General features: G+C 34.8%; 1 protein-coding gene across 2 annotated transcripts in view; it reads right to left on the bottom strand.

Moving 5' to 3' along the window:
* STAM2 (signal transducing adaptor molecule 2) overlaps positions 1 to 15,898 on the bottom strand; it is a 48,566-nt gene that overhangs the window by 14,880 nt on the left and 17,788 nt on the right. For both annotated transcript variants that reach the window (XM_029225870.1, XM_029225871.1), the window contains exons 2-7: positions 5,279 to 5,363; positions 4,276 to 4,351; positions 4,067 to 4,165; positions 2,789 to 2,935; positions 1,164 to 1,233; positions 441 to 627 (exon numbers count right to left, since the gene is read on the bottom strand). In XM_029225870.1, the coding sequence (XP_029081703.1) occupies positions 441 to 627; positions 1,164 to 1,233; positions 2,789 to 2,935; positions 4,067 to 4,165; positions 4,276 to 4,351; positions 5,279 to 5,363 (664 nt within the window). The remainder of the gene's footprint in view (positions 1 to 440; positions 628 to 1,163; positions 1,234 to 2,788; positions 2,936 to 4,066; positions 4,166 to 4,275; positions 4,352 to 5,278; positions 5,364 to 15,898) is intronic.

Raw genomic sequence — 15,898 nt, 5'->3', positions numbered from 1 at the left:
AGTGATAGAGAAATTGTGAGGGAGAGGCAGTAGCAGATTAAGAATTGCGGAGGAGCTGAGTATAGTTTTTGGTTGCACTGATCAAAGGTAATATAACTATATCTCTTCCTAAAGTTTTCTTTGCCAGTAATTTTAGTATATACAACTCCTAACGTAAATGCATTCAGATGACTGAATATTTCTGTTTCCCAATTGTGATAATAAACAATATTATTTAATACATTTTTAATCCAAGATCTAAAGAATACTTTATTACCAAATTTAACAAAAGAATAAGAAACTCACACTACCCAGTCTAGTTTGAGAAAAAAATAACTAAGGTAGAAAAGGTTCTAGTATGATTTAAATACACCAAAGTCAAAAGCTGAATATCCAGCATTCTAAATTAAGGGTATTATACTTAATAACTTCAAAATATTCCAGAAATATTTAAAACATACCTGTCATCCAAAACAATAATAATTTCACCATGTTTAAAGGTGAGTTCATTGTCCTCCACAGCTTCAAAATCATATAAAGCTCTCACTTTCCTTGCAACTTTATTATTTGATGGAATTTCTGCAGATGGATATAAAGATTTTGTCTCCGTGTGCTGCTGCTTCTGCTCTTGCAATGATAATTCAATAGCTAGTTTGAAAAATTAAAATACAAAAAACAAGACAGCCAGAATTAATTCTTATTTTTTAAAACTTTAATAAGAAATATTACATAATATACTATTTAATAAGAATAAATCAAGTGAATATCTTATTTGTCCAGTTGAACGCTAAACAATTAGCCTTTGTGGGGGCAGGAAGGGGAGAGGGGACAGGGCAGAGAACCATGACATTTTTTAAAATAAGTTTTTGCTCATTCCTTATTATCACAGTCTGTCATATATAGCAGCTATTATTTTTACAGCAAACAGATTGTGACATTATAATATGGGTAGCTTTCCATATAGGACAAGTCATGAACATATTTCTGTGCTTGACTCATAACTTTGGCATTAAAGAAAAGGTGAAATGTAATCTCGTCAAAGGTAGGACATTAAATACATGTTACTGACAACGCTTATGAGTTCAATTAATCTTATATCTTGTCAATTGTTTCTCTTACTTTTCAGACTCCACTAGTTTTTAGATTAGCAACACTAAATTACACGTGCATGATCCTTTATTTACCTTTAGCTATATCTTCATCTTCTTTGTTTTTGTTCAATGACGTACCGTTCTTGGCAGCAACTGAGACAGTCTGTAATGTATGAGTAAAATGAACACAACTACCTTTTCAAGGAAAACACAAGCTCTATGATTATTCGCTCATGCTAATTAAAAAGTTAATTAAGTTCCACTTAAAAGTGAAGGTCTTTGTGATAATATTAAGTAGTTGTTTTCAAGCACTAAAACAGAACATCAGAATTTTCAAGAAAACATTAAAAAATCACAAAGGGCACGAACCAGCTTACATTTTGCATAAACCTTAGTATCTGACACTGAACCTGGCATACAGAAAGTACTTAAATATGAATCTTTCCTGATTGCACTTCCTGATCTCAGTGGTCCAAGGTCTCTCATTCAGTGAGAGGTGCTATACTGCTAGAGGCACAGGGCTATGCGAGCAGTAGAAGCAAGAAGCCATGATAATGACTGAAGAGAAGAGGAGGGAGGACGCAGACAAAAGGTGCAGCTCTAGGCATACACGTTAAGCCCCCTTTTACTACTCATTGTGTTTGAATGGTGGTGGCTCTTCAGGCATAGCAGAGGACTAAGGAAGGTCATGGTTAAACTTAAAGGCATGGAAGACAGAGATAGATGTCCAGGATTCTGAACCATCAACCAGTTCTTTAACACAGATTTTTGAGAATGACCTGCAGAAAGGACAGAGCAGGAAAATGCTAGACTTTTGTTACTTATAAGGTTTTTATCTCAAAATTCTACCTTGAACCCTTAGGCCTGGTCAGCTATAAAGGTTCTTTTTGTGTCTTCAGTCTACAGTCCAAAATTTAAAAAAAATATACAGTACTTCTTAGTCTCTTTGCCTAGCCCACATCCTGGAAAAGAAGAGGCACTGAGAGCAAAAGCCAAGACACAGTGTTTTTCTCCCACAGACTAAAAAAAACAACCTACTCTGTGACTCATCATCCCTGCTCCCACCCCTGTCCTACTAAAGCTACCCCCTACATCCCCAAATAAATTTCTCATCTTATAGTTCACCCCATCTTATATGTAAACTACACTATTCACTCCAGGCATATTCATTCTTCAACAAACAGGTCTTGAGCTTTCTCAAGTCCATGAACTGGTTCATGTCATTCCTTCCTTGATGACCTCTTTACTCCTCTCTACATACTGAAATACATTCCAGCCTAAAAATTCTACTCTTCACCTTCTTCACCATCCCAATCTGTAGTTAACCTCTCCCTCCTGGCATCTAGCTTGTGTATCCCTCATCCATATTTGTCAATTATAACTAGTTATTTTTCACATGTATATAGTTACCCTCCAAATTGACTATAAATTTCTTGAACATAAGGGCTCTCTCACACATCTATGCCTTTTGCATGACTCTACATTCAGAGTAGCATTAAACAGATTATTTATGGATGATTCACTTCTCAAAGTTCTCATTTGTAGAAGTAATTCACTTGACAATTACAATGTCTACTCAATATAAGGCACTATGCTACACAGACTCATGTAGAGTGCAGGTGAGCAATGATGACTAAGATAAACCTTTCCAGCTTTTACCCAAGGTATATATCTTCGAAATAGTATAGGGTCAACCATGAGTCTGAATGATCTCTTACCTGAGAACCTGCTGAAGGAAAAGTAATTCCTTCTTCTTTCATAGATTTAATAGTTGCAGATATCAGACTAAACTGAGGGTCCTTCTGAAATTCTTCTGACCACTCCACCATTAAAGATTTCAGTTTTTCACATACTTTAGGATGAGCCTTTTAAAGAAAGGCAAAGAAAAAAATTGTTAAAATAAGTACCTGAATTATTTAACAAAGAATTACCACCAAAATTCTCTAATTTTATGAACATCAACAAAAGTCTAGCAATCCTTAGCCTAAATGAGCACTTGATAAATGCTTATTTACATTTTAATATACAGTTGTTTCTTGGAAAATTACTTTTTTTTTTTTTTTTTTGGTGGTATGCGGGCTTCTCACTGTTGTGGCCTCTCCCGTTGCGGAGCACAGGCTCCGGACGCGCAGGCTCAGTGGCCATGGCTCACAGGCCTAGCCACTCCGCAGCATGTGGGATCTTCCCGGACCGGGGCACGAAACCGTGTCCCCTGCATCGGCAGGCGGACTCTCAACCACTGCACCACCAGGGAAGCCCAGAAAATTACCCTTTTTGAACATCAACGTTTATGCCTTATACAATGACAGTGAATCTATTATATTCAGAGGTTATTTCTTTTATGTTTTCTTAATATTCTCAATATTAGATTAAGCTTTTCATATCAACTAAACTAAAATTCTGATATTTTTGCCACTAATAGCATGAGAACAGTGCTTCACAGCTTCTAACAGAAATAAATTAATAACAACCCCATCAAGAAGACCCTCTCCACCCTGCTCTAAAATAAAGGGCCCCTTTGCTCACCATCTCTAATGGGAATCAGGACAGAATGGTAGTTAGTTTGGACTCTGAAGTCACAGAAACCTGAATATGAACATCAACTATGCCACTTAGTAGCTGCATAACCTTAGACAAGTTACTTAACTTCTCTTAAGTCTGTTTCTGCATCTATAAAATAGGAATGATAAGGGAATCTAACTTCTAAGGGTTGTTAAGAGCTTTAAAAAAGGTAGCATACATAAAATGCTTAAAGCAGTGACTGCTAACCCTCAATAAAGATCAGCTATTATCACTAATATATATGATTTGGGGAGGAAAACAGTTTTTGGTGCTACAAATGCAAACAACAAATTTTAGAACAGAAAGTTTTTTTCATTTCAAATCTATTTAAAATGATTTCCCTTACTATACAGCTCTATTAATGCTTTATATAGTTAAAATAACACAGCATATATATTTTTTAATGACAAATTTCTTCTCTTTTTAAAATTTACCTTATTTTTTATCACAGCACGTACTTCTGTTGCAAAATCACGGGAACATACTTCTAAATGAAATATCTTTCCACAGTTTGCCACACAAGCCCCAAGAAGCTATTAATTAAAATAAAAATCAATATATAAATGTTGAGATATTATCTTACTTAACTGAAATAAATACACATTTAAAATTTGGGTCAAATAATAACATGACTTTCACTTACAGTTAACGCCTGCAGAGCAACATGAGGAACCTTATGATTTACCCTTTTCATTATGGCTTTTAGGCAATCTTTTGCTCTAAAAAAATGAAGAAGGTTAAGTGTTCAGAATTTCAATTCAAACATTTACTTTTAAATTTAAACTTATTTGGTAGCAGAATACCTTATATATACACCTGCAAATGTCACTTCATTAAAGGACTCAATCTATAAAATGATCTTACACAATGTTTTGCTCATAGACTTGTAGAACTTAAAAAAAAAAAAGAAAAAGAAAACTTGTTGCAAAGGTTGTACATTCCAAAATCAAAAATGAAGAGCCGAATCATTTCCAAAAAGGTCAGTCAACACAAGAGAACAATATCATATAAATTACCTTTTCATTTCTTCAAGACAGACTGAGCTTTCACACAGCAAATTCTTATCTTGTGGGAAAAAAAACTAGCAAGATATACAGTCTCAAAAGATTTAAGTATAAACATGCATGAATGCACTTTGAAAAGCTGTAATGTTAAAACAAATGCTTTCATCAGTCTTCTAAACTTCTAACGTATAATCAGTTCAGCTTGACTGCTCCATTCCATCCCCAAAGCACCATTATTTATATTCATTTTTTCATTATGATTTATTGCATTTACCTATTCATTATTGAAAGGTCTTTTTAGTATATATGTTTTATGTTATTATATTTACCTACTTCATTATTAAACATGTCTAAGTCACAGGGGAATTCCCTAAATAATTAAGTCTATTCATTGTTAACGTGTGTCCCTGCTGTAACAAGGCTTTAATTATGTGTTTTAATATTTCAAATTTTTGGTCAATTCTTTTCATTTGTTCTTTCAGGATGAGGTTAACCACATAAATCCAGCCACCAGCATGTCTTTACTTTTATCCCCCAAAAGGAAGTAGTAAAAATCCCATTTTCCTTCCAAAGTTACATCAGGATAAGAGACACAGATTATTAAGTTCCTAGACATTCAGTGGGCATGACTGGGCATCTTACCCATTAGGAGTGCTTCCAACTTTGTCACATATGTCCATAATAAGACTCCAATCTTCTGTAGTGTTGTACTCATTTGTGGCCTTTTCTATAAGAGATAAGCACACACAAAAATAAGGATGTCTTGCATAACAATAAATACCAAGAAAGACATAAAAGCAGCAAGAGAAAAGCAACCAGTTACACACAAGGGAACTCCTGTAAGACCATTAGCTGACTTTTTGGCAGAAACTCTACAGGCCAGAAGAACATGGCACAATATGTTTAAAGTGATTAAAGGAAAAAACCTACAAACAAGAATACTCTAGCCAGCAAAGATATCACTCAGATTTGAAGGAGAGATGAGTTTCACAAATGAACAAAAGCTAAGAGTTCAGCACCACTAAGCTGGCTTTACAAGAAATGTTAAAGAGACTTCTCTAAGCAGAAAAGACCACAACTAGAAATACAAAAATTATGAAAGGAAAAATCTCACTGGTAAAAGCAAATATACAGTAAAGGTAGTAGATCAACTACTTACAAAGCTGGTAGGAAGGTTAAAAGACAAAAATAGTAAATTCATCTACAACCACAAGAGTAATTAAGGGATACAAAAAATGAAAAAATTGTAAAATATGACATAAAAAAATTAAAAGTGTATGTAGGGAAATGTAAGGGGGTTAGAATGTTTTTGAACTTAAGGTCATCAAGTTGGGACTTCCCTGGTGGCACAGTGGTTAAGAATCCACCTGCCAATGAAAGGGACATGGGTTCGAGCCCTGGTCCTAGAAGATCCCACATGCCGTGGAGCAACTAAGCCCGTGTGCCACAACTACTGAAACCCACATGCCTAGAGCCCGTGCTCTGCAACAAGAGAAGCCAAAGCGATTAGAAGCCCATGCACCGCAACAAAGAGTAGCCCCGCTTGCCTCAACTAGAGAAAGCCTGTGCACAGCAATGAAGACCCAATGCAGCCAAGTATGTAAATAAAATAAGTTAATAAAAAAAGAAGTCATCAAGTCAAAAAATATACATATGATTATATATATATGTATATGTCTCGATATATATCTATATGTTGATATGTATAAACTTCATGCTAACTACAAATCAAAAACCTACAATAAGGACTTCCCTGGTGGCGCAGTGGTTAAGAATTTGCCTGCCAATGCAGGGGACATGGTTTTGAGCCCTGGTCCAGGAAGATCCCATATGCCGCAGAGTAACTAAGCCCGTGCACCACAACTACTGAGCCTGTGCTCTAGAGCCTGCGAGCCACAACTACTGAGCCTGTGTGCCACAACTACTGAAGCCCATGCACCTAGAGTCTGTACTCCACAACAAGAGAAGCCACTGCAATGAGAAGCCTGCGCACCACAATGAAGCATAGCCCCCACTCACCACAACTAGAGAAAGCTTGTGCACAGCAATGCAGACCCAACGCAGCCAAAAATAAATAAATAGATTTACTAAAAAAACCCACCCCAAAACCTACAATAGATACACATACAAAAAAGAGAAAAGAATCCAAATGTAACACTAAAGATGGTCATCAAATCACAAGAGATCAAAGGAAAAAGGAACAAAAAAGAACTATGATAACAACCAGAAACAATTCACAAAATGGCAGTAAGTACAAACCTATCAATAATTACTTTAAATGTAAATGGACTAAATGCTCCAATCAAAAGACACAGGGTGGCAGAATAAATTAAAAAACAAGACTCGTATATACATGCTGCATACAAACAACTCACTTTAGATGGAAAGATACATACCAACTGAAAGTGAGTGGATGGAAAAAGGTGTGTGTTCCATACAAATGGAAACAAAAAGAAAGCTGGCGTAGCAATATGTATATCAGATAAAACAGACTTTAAAACAGACTGTAACAAGAGACAAAGATGGACATTACATAATGATAGAGGATCAATCCAACAGAAGATACAACAATTGTAAATTATGCACACAACATTCAAGCAGCTAAATACATAAAGCGAATATTGACAAACAGAAATGGAAATATTGACAGTAATATAATAATAGTAAGGAACTTTATCACCCCATTTACATCAATGGACAGATCATACAGACAGAAAATCAATAAGGCAACACTGGCCTAAATGACACAATAGAGCAGATGGAACAAACATATATAGAACATTTCATCCAAAAACAGCAGAATACACATTCTTTTCAAGTGCACATGGAACATTCTCCAGGAGAGATTATATGCTAGGTCAAAGAACAACTCTCAATAAATTTAAGAATGAAATCATACCAAGCATCTTTCTCTGACTACAGTGGTATGAGACTAGAAATCAACTACAAGAAAAAAACTGCAAAGAACACAAACACATGGAGGCTAAACAATATGTTACTAAATAACCATGAGCCACTGAAAAAAAATCAAAGAAAAAATTTAAAAAGTACCTGGAGACAAATGAAACTGGAAACATAATGATCCAAAGTCTTTGGGACACAGCAAAAGCCGTTCTAAGAGGGAAGTTTATAGCAACAGAAGCCGGGCTCAGGAAACAAGAAAACTCTCAAATAAACAACCTAAACTTATACCTAAAGGAACTAGAAAAAGAAGAACCAACAAAACGCAAAGGTTAATAGAAGAAAGAAAATAAAGACCAGAGCAGAAATAAATGAAAGAGAGACTAAAAAAACAATAGAAAAGATCAATGAAACTCAGAGCTAGTTCTTTGAAAAGATGAATAAAATTGATAAAACTTTAGACAGACTCAACAAGAAAAAAAGAGAGGGCCCAAATAAAATCAGACATAAAAGAGAAGTTATGACTGACAATGCAGAAATACAAAGGATCATAAGAAATTACTATGAACAATTGTATGCCTGTGAAAGGGGCAACCTAGGAAAAATGGATAAATTCCTAGAATGTACAATCTCCCAGGACTGAATCAGGAAGAAAAAGAAAACATGAACAGACCAATTACCAGTAATAAAATTGAATCAGTAATTCAAACAAACAAACAAAAACACCCTCCAAGAAACCAAAGTACCAAAGTCCAGGACCAGAGGGCTTCACAGGTGAATCTATCAAATATTTAATGAAGAGTTAACATCTACTCTTCTCAAACTATTTCAAAAAACTGAAGAGGAACGAATGCTTCCAAACTCATTCTACCAGGTCAGCATCATCCTGATATCAACACCAGACAAAGAAATCACACAAAAAAAGAAAATTATAGGCCAATATCACTGATAAGTATAGATGCAAAAACCCTCAAAAACATATTAGCAAACCAAATTCCACAATACAGTAAAAGGATCATACACCACAATCAAGTGGGATTTATCCCAGTGATGCAAGGATGGTTCAACAACCACAAATCAATCAATGCGATACACCACATTAACAAAGTGAAGAATAAAAATCATACGAGCATCTTAATAGAAACAGCTTTTGACAAAATTCAAAATCCATTTGTGATAAAAACACTCAATAAAGTGGGTATAGAGGAAACATACCTCAAAGTAATAAAGACCACATATGAAAAACCCAGAGCCAACCTCATACTCAATGGTGAAAAGCTGGAAGTATTTCTCCTAAGATCAGAAAAAAGACAAGGATGCCCACTCTTGCCACTTTTATTCAGCAGAGTATTGGAAGTCCTACCCACAGCAACCAGACAAGATAAAGAAATAAGGGGAATCCAAATTAGAAAGGAAGAAATAAAACTGTCACTGTTTGCAAATAATATACTATATGTTGCTTTTCTATATGTTAACAACAAACTATCAGAAGGGAAAATTAAGAAAATAATCCCACTTACAATTGCATTAAGAAGAATACAATTCCTAGGAATAATCTGACCAATGAGGTAAAAGACCCATAGTTAGAAAACTACAAGAACTGAAGAAAGAAGTTGAAAACAACGATGTCCTGTGTTCTTGGATTGGAAGAATATTGTTAAAATGACCATACTACCCAAGGCAATTTACAGATTCAATGCAATCCTTATCAAAATACCAATGGCATTTTTCACAGAACTAAAGCAAATAATTCTAAAATTTGTACATAATCACAAAGACCCCAAATAGCCAAAATAACCTTGAGAAAGAAGAGCAAAGCTGGAAATATCACACTAGCTGATTTCAAACTGCTAAAAAGCTACAGTAATCGAAACAGTATGGTCCTGACATAAAACAGACACATGGATCAATGGAACATAATAAAGAGCCAAGAAATGAACAACACACTTATATGATCAATGAATCCATGACAAAGGAGGCAAGAATATATCATGGGGAAATAAATTCTTCAATAAATGGTGTTGGGAAAACTGGAGAGCTACATGCAAAAGAATCAGACTGGACTACTTTCTCACACCATATACAAAAATAAAGTCAAAATGGATTAAAGACCTAAATGTTAAGACCTGAAACCATAAAACTCCTAGAAGAAAACATAGGCAGAATGCTCTCTGACATCAGTCTTAGTAGTTTTCTTTGGATATGTCTCTTCAGGCAAGGGAAAAAAAAGCAAAAATAAACAAATGGGACTACATCAAATTTAAAAATATTTGGCACAGTGACGGAAACTATCAACAAAACAAAAAGGCCACCTACTGAATGGGAGAAGATATTTGCAAATGATATATCTGATAAGGGATATCCAAAATACACCAAGGACTCATATAACTCAACGTCAAAAAAAGCCATCAACCCAATTTAAAAAATGAGCAGAGGAAATGAATAGACATTTTTCCAAAGAAGACCTACAGATGGCCAACAGACACATGAAAAGATGCTCAACATCACTAATCACCAGGGAAGTGCATATCGAAACCACAATGAGATACCACCTCGCACTTATCAGAATGACTATCATGAAAAAGACAACAAATAACATGTGTTGGCAAGGATGTGGAGAAACGTGAACTCTCGTGAACGGCTGGTGAAACTGTAAATTGGTAAGCCACTATGGAAAATGGTATGGAGGTTGCTCAAAAAATTAAAAATAGTACTGCCATGTGGTCCAGCAATTTCACTCTGGGTATTTACCCAAAGAAAATAAAAACAATAATTCTAAAAGATATATGTACTTCAATGTTCACTGCAGCATTATTTATAAAAGCCAAGATATGGAAGCAATCAAAGCGCCCAGCAAAAGATGAATGGATTAAGAAGATGTGGTGTGTGTATATACATGTATGTAATGGAATATTACTCAGTAATATTCTAAAAAAATGAAAAAAATAAAATTGCCATTGTGACAACATGGATGGATATAAACAATATTATGCTAAGTAAAATAACTCAAAGAGACAAATACTGCATGAACTCACTCATACATAGAATCTAAAACACAAAACAAAATGAAACAAATCGAAACAGACTCAACAAATGTGGGTGGTTGTCAGAAGGGAGGGATTTGGCAGGGCTGGGGGGGGCAATAGATCAGGGGAATATTTTAAAACTTCAGTTTTAAAATAAATAAGCCACAGAGATAAAAATACAGGATTAGGAATACGGTTAATAATGCTGTAATAACTTGATATGGGCACAGATGGTTACTGGACTTATTATTATGGTGATCATTTCATAATGCACCCAAATGTCAAATCACTATGTAGTACTCCTGAAACTAACAATATTTTACATTAACTATACTTCAGTTCAACTACAGTAAAATAAAATAAAATAAAAATACCAAGAAAGGCGCAGTAGTTAAGATTGAGAAGTCTTACCTTTTCTTTTGCCAAATATAAAAGTTGCACAGAAAGATTTCAGACAATGAGTACTTTTATTAATTTCAATTTTAAGTTGTATAATTAAATGTGCTGAGGTACACCAATAAAATGTCTTCTAAATAATTAAATACTAAATAAATTTCAAATGATCAATAATTCTACCAAATTCTTACTTCAAAGAAAGCCTTAAAAATGTGTTACAATATAAGGAAACATGGAGTGAACTGCTCACTGAAGCATTTTTTTAAGAGCAAAAAGGAAAATGGATTAAGAAAATACAGTAAATTCATATAACAGAATGTGAAAATGAGTTATAAAGAACTGAACTGTCCAAAAATCTGTAAATCTCAAAATGATGATTTGTTTGGCTTATGCTGAGTTTAAAAAGCTTATATATAACATTCACATGAACTTTTAAAACAGCTAAATTGAGATATAATGCACATCCCAATACAATTCACCATTTAAAGTGTACAATTCAATGTTTTTAGTATATTCACAGAGTTGTGCAACTATCACCACTATCTCATTTTAGAACATTTTCATCATCCTAAAAACAAATCCCTAACCATGGGAAATCACAGCCCATTCTCCCCCTAGACAACCACTAATCTACTTTGTTTCTATACGTTTTCTGGACTTCACATATAAATGAAATCATAAAATATACAGTCTTTTGTAACTGGCTTCTTTTACTTAGTATAATGTTTTCAAGGCTCATCCATGTTGAAGCAGGTATCAGTACTTCATTCCTTTTTACAATGTTGAATAATATTTCATTCTACAGATATACCTCATTTTATTTATCCATTCACCAGCTGATGAACATTTGGGTGGGGTTTTCTTTGTGGTTTTTTTGGCTAAGTTTGAATAATGCAATGCTGCTATGAACATCTGTGTACAAGTTTTTGTGTGGATATATGTTTTCATATCTCTTTGGCATATACCTATGAGAACTGCTGAGTTGTATGGTAACTGTTCAATTTTTTTAGGAAATGGCAAACAGTTTTCCAAAGCAGCTGTATCATTTTACATTCTTACTAGCAATATATGAATGTTTCATATAAAATTAAAACTTTATGTTTTAAAAAAACATTTAAAAGTATGCTCTATTCTTTAGATATACATATACAGACAGTAAATATATTAACATATGCACAAGAATGATAAACACCAAACTGGAGGTGGATGGGGAATTAAAACAATGTACACAGGGACTTAATTGTATTTGTAAACTTTTGTTTATTAAGTTGCAAAGTGAGTATGCAGAAATTCTTTATTTTATTCTCAGTATCTTTTTTTGTGGTCTGAAATATTTCATGATCAAAATAAAAATTAAAAATGTAAATTTTTAAAAAGCATGGTCAAACTATAATAATTTAATTATGTAGCATATTTACTCTTTTACAATTTTAATATCAAGAGAAACAATACAATTTTTTTCTACTAGTATAGAGAAGTGGGGATATAAAAACTAGCACTTTAGAAACATTTTCTTTATGTCTTTTCCCCTTTCAATAAATACATCCTATGATTTCAAATACAGACAAACCTGGGTACTATATACATATAAGGGTACTATTATCACTATGATAAACAGGAAGGATGGTAGGAATCTAGAGTAGCTCCTTTTCTAAAGGCAAGGGATACTAAAAGAAACCAAAAAAATAAACAGGCTTATTAGCAAACAGCTATACTTTGCAAGTAGGAAAGAAAAATACAGAATCCAGTTGACCTCAATTAAATGCTGTAACAAACTTTTAAAAATCATGCAAATTGGGGGCTTCCCTGGTGGTGCAGTGGTTGAGAGTCCGCCTGCCGATGCAGGTCCCGTGGGTTCATGCCCCGGTCTCCGCAGCGGGAGAGGCCACAGCAGTGAGGCTCGTGTACCGCAAAAAAAAAAAAATCATGCAAATTGCCTAACACAATTTAAGGATAAAAGGCAATTATTCTGACATATGTGATGAAATGACAAGTCAGAGACTTTAGAAAAGTAATATATTTTTGCCTACCATAAGTTCTAGACTCAAGCACCAAGCTCTGTAGGTGGAAACATATCTACTCAGGTCCAGCTTCTTCCCTTGTAAAAAGATGACTAACTCTTCTACAGGGAAAGTCAGACCAGGCTATATTTTTCAGAGGTTTAAAATGCTTAACTATTTCTTAATTACATATCTAATAATTCCAGTGAATTCAAAAGTACAGACAAGAAAAAAAAGAGCAAAAATCTTCTAATTCTACAAACCTCTTGGAAAACTATGATGCATATTTTCCCAGACTTCTTCCTATATATGTATATGGAAAAATAATAAAAATATATGTAAAACTAAACAAAATAGGCTTATAAGTATAAGGTGTCCAAAGAGAGCACCCAAAAACTGATAACCACTTCCCTGCCAAATGAACAAGTTGAGAAACAAAACAAAGAATAAAATATTACTGTCATTACTAATAGAAGCTTTAGGTGTGCTGGACAAATGGGCTTGCTAAATAGCCCCAGAGGTGGACATGTTAGCACTAGAAAGAAAAAGAGCTCTCCCTCAGGGGTGAGCCCCTGCACAACTTATTCCATGAAGAAATCACTCATGGCTGTGGAAAGACTAGCTAGCTGCTATGCTGACAAAGGGCATCAGTAGGGCCAGTTACCCCCTAATTTACCAATCAGATAAGATACCGTGATCATACTAAATGTATCATTTCCTAACCTGCATTTCCACTTATAATAAACATCTCTCCATGTTCATAAATATATGTCTATACTAACATTTTTAATAGCTGCATGATGCACCACTGTATACAGTGTGGCCACAAAGTGCCTATACAAGCTAGTGAGAAGTCATCAGCAAACTATAATTTTAAATACATCAAGTACTCAGCCTCTCTTCTTTGATACACTTACTGTTACCATTCATATTGATGTCCCACATAGAATAAATACAAAATAATTAAAAGAGGTCAGGACTTCATGCATAGGCCTTTCTGTGAGATGTGTCATAGCATACACACTTAATCTTATCTACTGTCTGTCTCTGCCACTGTTACTCTTCCTCCACCCAATCCTCAGAAGGAATGTAGACTGCATTATGGCAGGAATTTTTTGTTTTGTTTTGTTCACTATTATTATTTCCAATTCATAAAACAGTATTTGGTGCACATAGCAGGTGCTGAGTAAATATTTGTCGAATGAATGAATGATGCTCATTGCTCCTTCATATCCTATAACCCTGGTACAATGGCTGTAAAGTGGGAAACAATAGCAGAACTTCTGATTATATGAACTCTAAAAGCCTTTAAGAGGCCCCATGTGCCCCCAGTGAAGTCTGTGCAAACTTCTGGACCAGTTAAGAGCTTCACCGCTGAGCAGACATCAAGGGGCTGCACAGGATCAAGCTTCAATAGCAACACCCTGTGGCAACAACAGGCAACAGCACTCGGGGGCTTAAGAGGGAGGTTCCAGTTCTCTGCTTGTTTACTAAAGAGGAATGACAATACCTCTGGGAATTTCAACAGGTAGACAAGGTAAGTGCGGAAGGGAATGCCTGAGAGGGAGGCAAAGGACTTCTTGTACAGTGATATATAGGTGACTAACTTTTTACCTTGAGTCTGAAGAACAAATCACATATATTACATATGACTTGCCAGCTTCATGCTCAACTCTTCTCTCTGCTTATAATCGATGGGGTTTTGTTTTTGCTGTACAGATTGATCTTTTTTTTTTTAAATGTCATTTGGCAATGTTATAACTACCTGAGATTAAATATTCACCCGTATATTTTTCTGTATATATATTATTTACAGGCAAATCCTTAGTCTTTCTGAAATTTCATTTGGCACATGGAGTGAGGCATGGACAGAAAAGTATTTTTATAAATTATTTTCAGTAGTTCCAACATCTAAGAATCTATCCTTTCCTCTCTGATCTGAGAAGCCAGCATAATCAATTACCAAATTTTGCCAGTACATATGTGTATGAGTACAAATACACACACTCACACCCACTCATGCCCACCCCCCACATGCAAATGAGTCCGATTTTGGACCATCCAATAACCTACCTATTTCTGCTAGAACTCAACTTTTAATGATTGCTTTTTCAATTTTGGCCATGTGATACATAATTAAATGTGAAGCCTTTTCAATATCCCTCAAAACCCTTCTAACAATTTCAAAAATATCTAAACAGAATTGTTTTTACTTGATGTAATCCTTACAGAAAATGGAAAAATCCTGACTTACTCTATCCAGCATAGTTTACTTTCAACAAATACAGGACTCACAATTACTCTTTTCAAAAAGTATAAAATCTAAAGACTTTATAATGGCCTGCCAAAAAGGATTTCATTTTTCAAGTGAACGAAGTAACAGTTAAATTATGTACTTAGGAGTATTTTAAACTCCTGGAAAAATTTTAACTATTATAATTAAGGAACCATTCTTTTATAGCATGTCACTTTGCCCAGTGTTGGGGCCATATCTCACATTATCCTATGTCAAATTCATATAGGGGGAGAGAGTTAAAAGAGCCCTCCTGGGGCCTAAATGCTAAATTTCTAGGGTTTGGTGGGTGTAAGCTATAACATTTCATCACCAGGTTTTGATTACTGTATATAGAGAGCTTCAAATACACAGTGAAATACTTCAGAAAGATTCTAACAATATCATAAAGAATCAGTCCATCAATACCTATAAGAACAAAAGAGTCACCCTCTACAAAGTCCATTATGTTCAACACACAGCATTAAAAAGAATTCAAGTCTACCCATAAAACATTTTTTTAAAATAAACTTATTTATTTATATATATTTTTTTGGCTGCATTGGGTATTCCTTGCTGCACGGGCTTTCTCTAGTTGCGGCGAGCGGGAGCTACTCTTCATTGCGGTGGCTTCTCTTGCTGCGGAGCACAGGCTCTAGGCGTGTGG

The sequence above is a fragment of the Monodon monoceros genome, unplaced genomic scaffold (assembly GCF_005190385.1).
Source record: "Monodon monoceros isolate NGI ecotype Baffin Bay Population unplaced genomic scaffold, NGI_Narwhal_1 Super_Scaffold_16, whole genome shotgun sequence".
NCBI classification, from domain to species: Eukaryota; Metazoa; Chordata; class Mammalia; order Artiodactyla; family Monodontidae; genus Monodon; species Monodon monoceros.
Note: the sequence above shows the minus strand (reverse complement) of the source record. Positions and strands in the feature narration are given on the sequence as shown.